This window comes from Ruditapes philippinarum, unplaced genomic scaffold, assembly GCF_026571515.1.
Source record: "Ruditapes philippinarum isolate M1 unplaced genomic scaffold, ASM2657151v2 ctg427_1_1_1_1, whole genome shotgun sequence".
NCBI classification, from domain to species: Eukaryota; Metazoa; Mollusca; class Bivalvia; order Venerida; family Veneridae; genus Ruditapes; species Ruditapes philippinarum.
The window spans coordinates 32,815-43,071 of NW_026860379.1; the positions used below are offsets into that span (position 1 = coordinate 32,815).

Here is a 10,257-nt window from a genome sequence, read left to right on the forward strand (position 1 = left end):
ATATAGTGTTAGAATAATGAACCATGAAGATATGTGAAGGTATGAAATAAAAAATGTGAAGGAATATAAAGAAAGGAATGCGTTTGATCCCACGCTTTCTAATGCAAACGCGTCCAAAAATAAACCCAGGGTCCGAACTATCAGAAATACAAATATGTGGTTCCATTGGAATTCCGTTTTTGCGTAATTTTGATCATTTGATGCTAACCTTTTTTTTTTTTTTGGGGGGGGGGGGGTCATTCTTCAATTCTTTCACGCAGCGTGGAAAGTACATGTTACTTAGGTGTGGTTTATAGGAAAATATACTTTTTGAATGATGTACATGAAACTACATCACACACAAAATAACGATATAATATTTTTACCAAAATAAGATGCGCATTGTAAACGTTTTGGCCAAACAAATCTTACACTATTTTTGGTTTGGCTAAAAGGGCTATATAAACCAATAGGTACTACACGAGAAAGGGACTGTCAGAAGCGTTAAGAAATTTAGCAGCGCAAAGTGAATACGATATTAAAACACCGCTTAAAATTTATTAAGGTGTTAATGTTCATGAAATGTTAGGTACTAACTCTTGCTATGTTGCAAAAATATAGAATCTTTCAGCAGATAAATTATTTGTGCATGGGCTTTTATATACATTTAATTGATTTGATAATAGCCGACTCTTGACGTTCTCTTTTTTTTTAATGCAATTTTAATATTGTGCACGGCATTCACGGGACATCGCATTCAAATTGCACCATTTAACGTGACAGCTTATACAAAATGCTAAATTTACAAAGGTAAGACCAACTTGACATGCGCTGACCTATCCCATTTTACAGAAATTAGCGAGACAAGACATTATTACTCTCAACATGTTTATATATTGTCAGCGGGGACATGAAACAATAAGTAAAAGTGGTTAACTGGCATGAGGCGGATTCGCGATTGATTTACTCGGGACAAGCTTTACCTGTGGAATAAACTTTAGAAACGTTGTGACATGTTTAACCATTGAAATTCCGGTCGACGTTTAATTTGAAACGTCAGCGTGAGTGTTAATGAATAAAATGAGATACAGTCAGTTGAGTACCGCAGAAACTTCAGTGAACCGACAAGTATAACATCTCAGGGATCCGCAGAAAGCACAGAGGGCGAACACTAACGACGGGACGGAGCAATTTCATTCGATTTAAATGAAATAAAGTACAAATTATTTTTTTTATTCACTGAAGAAGTAATTTGTCTTTTTTTCGACGTTTGAAGATCGAATATAGGCACGTCACCACAAGTGTTAAGTTATCTGTCAAACAGAAATTGGATTTATCATATCACGAAGTAGGAAAGACAAAAACATCACGTCCTGAATTTAAACAATTAAACCTGCTTTAAAAATAACAAAGAAGGCGATGACGAATACACGATTTTTTTTATCAATATTAATATAAATTGTTCGAAAGTTAAATAATTAGTGGGACGCAATCAGCTTTAGTAGCCGTGTAATAGTTTAGTTAAAAGAGGAACGCATTATTTTTCTTTTTACTCCGTGAAATAACAATCTACCCAAAGAGGAAAATATTCTTGAAAATGGAAACAAGTGGAAATATATTTCCTTAGATAAATCCGAGAAGTTATTTATTGAAAAACGACTTAAGGGGACATGGAACTAACTGTGTTTCAGAAATGATATTTTGGACGGTTCACATAATATTAATATCAGCTGTTTTTCTAACCATAACAGGTAAAGTTGTATTTACTTTTTATATTTAATGTATCTTAGATATCTGTTTTATATCATTCCTATATCATCTACCATAGAAATAATAATCAAACTTGTTTGAAGTTTTTATTTATGTAATATATACATTTAAGCCTACATGGCATAAGTCGTGGATACGGAACGAGTTAATTAATAAAAATAAGCATACATTTATAGTAAATAAAAAAAACTCTTGATCTAAAGCGCAATATATAACATGAAATGAAAAGTTTTTAGCTTTTAATTAAAGAATAGAGAAATGTATTTCTGATTGTTAAAGTTGTTAAAGGAAGTCCGTTGAAGTTTTTTGACAAGAGTGGAGGGATTGGTGTTTTATTTGAGCTAGGTCTAGACCAATAACTCAAAGTTCAAAATTTCAGATCATCTGCTCACTCAGTTTTTTTCCCAGTATAATTATTCTAATAATGTTGACCCAAAATTGAAAAGCGTTGCAACGATTTTACTTAAATCAGGCACGAATAGATCAACTTAAAAAAGAAAATACGATTATCAATCTATGTCTGAGTATATTATTTCTTATTTATCATTTTGCGTATTTTTCTTTTTTTAAGTTGATCTGTGTAAGGTATTTTTTATTTTTTTTGTATTTAGGCCTTTGGACCTCAGAGGAGTTCCTTTAATATGAACACATGGAATGTCTTCTAACTTCTTCCTCGACATTAAGCTTTAGACCAATTTCAAGTTTTATCGTCTGCGTAAAAATGAATTAGGCCAAGATTTTTATCTAGCCATTATATTATCTATAACTTATCAGCAAATATATAAATTGTTTGCATGAAATGTTTTGGGATTTTTTTTCTCTGTAAGAATCGGATAAAAATTTCACATACATTAAACAATCGATTATCAATCATATCATATAACATTTTGCAGGTTCTTACTCGAAGATATAACTGGTTGATGTCACAGTGACGCACCGTGAATTTTCTCTAGTTTCTATAGTAGGGACTATAACTATGTTGTTGTTGTTTTTTGTACCTTTAAATAAAGGCAAAACTAGAGCAAGATCTCATTATAGTCCCTCGTAATCACAGAAACAACAAATCATAGTTTATAGTTTCCCTAAAACATGATCGTTTCTTCTATAAAAATCAAATAAACCCGGAGTGTGATCGATCATTTGAAGTGCTTTTAACTTGATACTAACTTCTACATCGTATGATACGTTTTGTTACGAAACGGTTTCATTGACTGTTGGACGATCAGTCAAAACGAAAATATCTATTACACATAAATAGGTGAATATGATTCTTTTTTTCTTTACCTTAAAATAAGGCCTATAGTTTTTGGTCTAGAAGATGACTTTTGCCCAAAGTATAACATTGCTCAAATAAAAAAGAAAGGACTATATGGAAATCGGGAAATAAGCTGACTGATACAAAAAAAGAAAATCAAAGAATGAAGTTGTTTGCAGTGTTTGAAACACTTATCAATTCATTATTTATTTCAAATTAGAAAAAAAATTAAATGTGCACTTAACGTTTCAGTAAATAAACATTCATACTTCAGCATCTATTTTGATAAACACACACACACACACACGAAAGAAAAACAAAAACAAAAAAACTAAAAAAAACTTGGCTTTCTTGAAGCAACGTATAATTTTTTTGTTTTCATATTTTTACTCAACAATGTTTTGTATTTCGTTATGTAAATTTATGACAATAAAACAGACACATACGTTACGTGTCATTTGATAATGTATAGGTATAAATGTTTCAGCTTTCCCTTACTTATATATATAAAAATATTGCTTCTTCATACCTGTTTTTCTTTATATAATAATACATGTACTAATAAAACATTCAGGAATAACATAATTTCAAACCTCCAATAAAAAAAATAGTGGTCTTTCTGCAAAAAAACTGAAAGTTTATTTTTTTGTTCGAATGATCCACACGCTTGTTCAGTATTATACAATTATATGAAACATTTTACAGACAAAGGGGAAAAACACACATCCATACTTGCAATAAATAAAAATGATGAAAGAGGTAAAAAAAAGTAAAGATAAAAGAAAGATATGAAACATTTAATATGTATTAATCATGATTACTAGAGAGATAGCTAATTTTGAGTAGGTCGGTGGTGCTACTCAGGTACTGTAAAATGTGTATCGGGAGTGGGCGGGGGCGATTTTAGACCTTCCTACACCAGTGCAGATAGAAAGTCATTTTACTGTGCAGCTAGAAAGTGCACGTAATTCACGTATTTCTTTTCAGTATTGTACCTTTTCTTTTAAAATCATTGATTTCGGTTCTTTCAATGTTCAGGATTGAATATGCATAAGCCGGTGCTAAGGGGGTGGGTTATAAGAGATGCTTAACGTGCTCAATCAAACCGAATCTGGAACATTTCAATTTTGCCTTTGCGTTTTTTAGGGATTCTGTTTTTTTCTTCTTTAATTTACCCGTCCTTGAAGCATCTGAAGATCGAATAAGTTCATACTTTTTACGGTTTAATTTTATTTGCTACTTAGGTGTTTAACAATCATTGTGGTGAAAATAAAGATTTTCTTTAATTATTTGCATTATTCTTACAAACTAACATTATTTAGCACAATTTGTTTCATTCGAGTGTATTTTATATAAACACACCCTGCTTCTCTTAAATTGTATACGGCAGTTTTATGCAGTTTTTACCGTCTAATTAATTTTTCTTACTTGCATTGTTTGTTGACAGTTGTGCATACTTTGCAGTAAGTATAGCTATCATAAGTTTTCATTTAACTACAACATTAAACAGCTGGCGTCCTTCACGTGAAAGCGGGGTTTTAAATAAATATGTATCACTACGCATGTCACATGTAAAAAAAATGCAATCTTCAAAATTACACATGTATATGAAGAGTCGTATTTTTTTTTTTTTTATAAATATAATAATTTTTCTTAATTACGATATGATGTTTTGTTAGGGTTTTTTGTTTTGTTTATTTTTTAAATGTCGTTTCTCAGGCATTTTTATGATTAATTATGATATAGTCAGGAAGTTTTAAGGCATGCCTAAACATTCTTGACTGTCATACATGATAAATATACACATCACATGTTTCATAATTATGCAAAGTATCCATGTATAAACCAAGGCTAAATTCAAAGTAGAAAACAAATGTAATTTTGTAGTAATTTTTGTGTTCTTTTCTATCGTTGTTATTTTTTTATTCTAAAGTTATGATTTACAATCAAGAACAAGTATGATTTCCAAAACTGTAATACATCCTTAAAAGTTTTCTTGGATAATCTCCGAGACAAAGCATTTATGCTAAGACATTAAGTTTGTTAACTTTAAAATTTACATACTAATTTACTTGGTTAAAACCTGTTTCGTCAACGCGAACATGATGCAAAAAATATAACCGCTGCGATGCAATCTTTGCTCATATGAATTTACGAACGTGTGAATAAATCAAAATATAATTATGTATTGATCCGTATTGCATCAATTGCCCATCACATCTTTGGCTAATTTAAGATATTTTATGTTTCAGTAGACATTTTTAGCTCATTATAATATGATAATTTACTGCATAAAAATATTTCAAAGCTGACATTGATTGAAAGGAACGTGTTGCAAATAACAGGTTTTATCCATGTCAGTCGGCGCGCAAATATTTAGCGAGGAACAACTTCCTTTATCCACGCATGCGCTCTGGTAGCATCCATGTTAAGAATTCAAACAAGTACTTATGATAGAAATGTTGAATATGAAAATAAAAAAGAATAAAAAAACAAAAATACAAATATAAAAACAATAACAATGACATGTCTTGACATTAAAAGGTGTCATTTCAAACTTAGTGTCATTTTTATCACTTTACAATTCTTTCGTTTTTGTTTAAGTGCTCGCAAAATCGAACATTGCCTTAAAGAATCAACTCCTTGATTCTATTACATAACTTACAATATCTTTGTCATTGTTAACCATCATAACCATCATCTCGTTACGTTTGACACAGTGATCTTATATTGAAACATAAGAACGATTTAAGTAGTTAAAATTGCTTTAATGGTGACATCGTGATTTACTCATTCAAAAACATCAATACTACCAATAAGATTGTCTTCATGAATTGAACTTGATGTTTAAAAATCATAAATCCTATTGGAAATATTACTTTTAATGTGCAAAATTTTGTTAACATTCTCTTGTAAAAACACTTTTTCATGATAATATCATTAAAAGTAAAACAATTGTTTTTTTCAAACGAAATATACTGATAGTTCTTTTATTCATACAACTAAACAAAAACTGTTAGTATTCGTATATTCCTTTGCAATCCGTTACTAAATGTTTCTTTAATCATTTCAGGTATTCCATTAAGAGCTTCCGACTATGGACAGAATGGACATATTGTACACTACCACAGAGATGATGCATCCGGCGGACACCGCCGGCACATACACTACCGGTCATCCCAAGATGGATCACAACCGTCATCATTTAGAAACACATTCTTTCAAAACCACGGAACACCCGTTAATCCGGCGGCCGTATACGAAGTCCCTAGTCACAGACATTTTAACGATGCAATGGCAGGGCGACTGGCGGTCGAACTACGATCGCTGGTTGATAGAACAAATAGTGAATATAATAATTCAACCGACGTGAAAAGTGAAAATGGTGATAATGGTGATAGTAATGGAAAACATGATAACAATAACGGTAAACATGAGAATAATCACGAGCACACTTTACATAGCCTTCAAAACAGAGATGCACCGACTCCACCATCTGAAGCGATTCCTAATGGAAATGTTCACTTTCCAATAGAGGCACTACCGCACGGTCTACAATTCTTAAATAGACAATCTCAAGAAAGAAGTCAGTCCAATGCTATACCTAAACAATCAAATGAAATAAATTTAGACTTACAAACATTATTAGGCGATATGGCAGATACGTCTACAGTTCCAAGTGTAACAAATTCCGACACATTTTTATCCACTAATAAGGCACTGGACTTAGATTTTTTACTTGGAGGTCTAGGAAGCTCAGCAAACAACAACCAAGGTCATGATATGAGTCATCACGGTCATTCTAATAATCATGAACACGGTCATCAAGATCACGTCCATCAAGGTCATGATCATGCACATTCTAATGATCATGGTCACCAGGTTCATGATCATGCTCAAGGTCATGGTCACGAAGGTAATGAGCACGGAATCAACATGGCTTTTGAATCAAACAGTGGTTCACATGGAAATTCAATCAATGACAAATTGCATGGTTCAAAAGGAGCTAGAAGACTCGGAAATCTTTTTAACGGTATGTTCAACCAACATTCGTCTCATGCACCACAAGGTCATGGAGGTCATAGCCATGGTGATCATGGTCATGGTCATGGTAACCATCACCATGGAAACAATATGCATCATGAGGTTAATACAGTTCCAACCACGAGTCCAGGTCCGCCGGGAATACGTTACCGACAGTCTACTTTACATGCTCGGCCTATAACAAAACGAGGCGTGGCCGACAGTGAATCGATATCAAGATTTTCTAAAACATTTATTGATAATATACTGAATATTCGAATAGGCAGTACAGTTCCACCTCATTCAATTGTACAAACGACTCAACCAACAAGATATAGAGGATTTCTTACCACACCTAGAAGTGTAGAAACGCAAATAAAACGTCTTTCGGGAGTTCACCAGAACACAATTAAACAAACAAATAATGAAACGCCGCAACACATGCATAACAAACAGGAATCAAAAGGTCCAGATATAGTTTCACCATCACCAAAAGAGTTGGTTCATTTGCAAGGAATTCATATAATGTTTTCTGACGGAAAACAGGATACTTCGCGAACAATACCTACCGTGCACCTTACAGCGTCTATTTCAGAGAATGTAAATCATCTTCTTAATATGGCTTCAGGAATGCCATCCACTCCAACGCAATCTTCTAGCGTCAGTTCTATAACTGACAAAATCACAGGCACAGCTGTAATAAGGGATGGTCATTTATATCTTGTTGTGTATCCGTTTGGGAGTAACAAATCATTAGAACTTCACTACAACCAATCAACAAAACGCATGGCTATGCCACATAATAAACCAGTTTCATTTACTAAGACAAAAGCTCCTGGCCTTAAAACCGAGCATGTGACTCCATCAGTCTCTATCAAAAGTGCATCTTTGAATCATCCTGCAAGTCATTCTGCTTTAGTACAACCGACAGCTGAAACAAAAGTAACAAGTACTGGTCATTCGGAACATGTCTCCACGGGATCATCTCATGTCCACTCTTCATCCCATAGCCACAGTCACGTGATAAATTCTGATATTTCTACAAAATCTGCCAAAGAAAAAAGCACACATGCTCATGGACCTCACCAACATCATCATGGGCATCTTCATCACCAACATAGTGGTTCAACTCCGTCTTTAACTGGCCTTAAACTTTCAGAAGTAAACGACACTACGCTCCAGACTCTCTTGTCACCCATTGATAGATTTATATCTCCATGGGAGTCTCTGAATTTTTCTAAAGTCTTCCCCTATTCCGCCGGTATACCGAGCAATGCAACAACAACAAAGGAAACTCCAAAGAAACAGCTTGATGACGACTCTGAAGTAGATGTTGTGACATTTATTGCAAAAGCGGCTGATCCATTTGATCAAATGAAAGTTATTATAGGATCGCTTGTAAACAAAACGTTATCAAATACGTCGAATATACCGAGTTCAAAACATCAAAATGGAACAATGCCAGAGGCGAGATTTAATTTTGAGTTAAAGCTTCAGCCATCAAGTTCAAAGACTGACATAAAATCTTCTACTTATCCAAATAACTCGGAAGAAAAATCATTTGACACAAATCATAAAACGTCTACTTTTAGCAAAGCTGCTGAGTCAAAAGCTACAACGGAGTCCATCAATCCTGAATCATTTAAACCATTTAATAAAGTGACATCGGAAAGTGTTGGGAAATCAAGTGGAGAAAGGGGACCATCATCTGTAAACGAGTTTAAAAGTAATGCACAGAGTAACTATCAGACAACCACAGAAATGAATTTAGTCAATGATATCTTATCAGGCACACATTTAACAGATATCAACAAAAATCGAAACATTGGTGGAAGAAGTACAGTGTCACCTAACCAAATGCAAACTACTGGAATTGATTCTAAATTTGACCGTTTTTTGCATGTCTCTGAAAATATTGCTCCTTCTACATTAAAGATGGACAGACGACCAAGCGATTTCTTTGGCACAACTATGTCTTACATACCAAACTATACAGAAAGTCCTACGACTAAACGTCTAGGTTATCAAGTATCAACACCTTTGTCACAAAGAATATTTCCAGATATGCGGAACACAATTTCACGTAACCTTCAGTCGGGTCCAAATCGTAATACAATATTAGGATCAAACTTACAACCATTTGTCCAAAGGACTTCACCTAATAGGTTTCGTCAAGGGTTGAATAGAGGACAGTCAGAACAGATCATATCACTCGCCGATATTCTAAATGATATCAGACGTATTCAGCTGCACAATATGCAGCGGTTTAACATCCAAAACAATAACTTTGACACAATGATACTGAGCGAGGCCCAGCAAAAACCTGTGATGCGAACACCTTTATTCATGGAAGGCCCAGTTATTCGTGAAACTTCAACAAGGCGTTATTCCGACTTTCCTGCTTTTATGAACAACGGTAAACAACAGACAAAACAAAGGTCAAATGGTATGCCTCAAAATTCTTCCCCAGTAGTTCAACGTCGAGTTAACCGAAATGCACCTTATGAGTCAGGTATGGAAGCAATGCTCGTGCTCTCTGTTGATGATATAATGAATGATCAAACAGACCTACATGGAGCGATTGTTTTCTCACATAGAAGAAACCCATCTTTAAGTAAAAACATCTGAGAACAGAAAGGAGTCTAGGCGTAAAGAAGAAAACATAAGCATGTTTCATGCTTCGCAAAGCGTTAAATGATGAGATAAAAAAAAACCTTAATGGCAATGAGATGGTTATCACTCTAGACATAAATAAATGTTGGTTTCATTGTTCGTTAGCGTGCCAAACTTCGGATGACAGTTCAAGTGAGATATGCAAATGAACGAGCAGGTGGAGAATGTTGCTCGTAAGAAGATTAGGCTTGTTGAAATGCAAACGTCATTTGATCTGTCCACAAATATAATAGAGTCCTGAAATAGGCTTTGTGATTTACAAAAAGAAATCACTATTGTTAAACAGAACAGAAACACGTAAAATGATGATAGATTGTTCTGTTTATCATTTATCACGACAGTAAAAACAACACAAGCGATAAAAATATATATCACCATTACAATTTGCACATCAGTCATGACATAACAGGCATTATTAAGCAAATTGTGAAGTTATTTGTGTTGATTTAGATCCATTTAGACATTATCAGTGCTTATGGCAGTGCTTATGTGAGATGGACAGACAATTTCTTTCCGCCTAAAAACTGAGTGGTACACAGAAATGACTTATTGTTAAA

At 33.8% G+C, this 10,257-nt stretch overlaps 1 protein-coding gene across 1 annotated transcript; it reads left to right on the top strand.

The window, feature by feature from the left end:
• Positions 1-852: 852 nt before the first annotated feature.
• Positions 853-10,050, top strand: LOC132759824 (filaggrin-2-like). The gene is made up of 2 exons (XM_060751680.1): positions 853-1,730; positions 6,078-10,050. The coding sequence occupies exons 1-2, from the start codon at positions 1,673-1,675 to the stop codon at positions 9,653-9,655; spliced, it is 3,636 nt and encodes a 1,211-aa protein (XP_060607663.1). The 5' UTR covers positions 853-1,672; the 3' UTR covers positions 9,656-10,050.
• Positions 10,051-10,257: the final 207 nt, after the last annotated feature.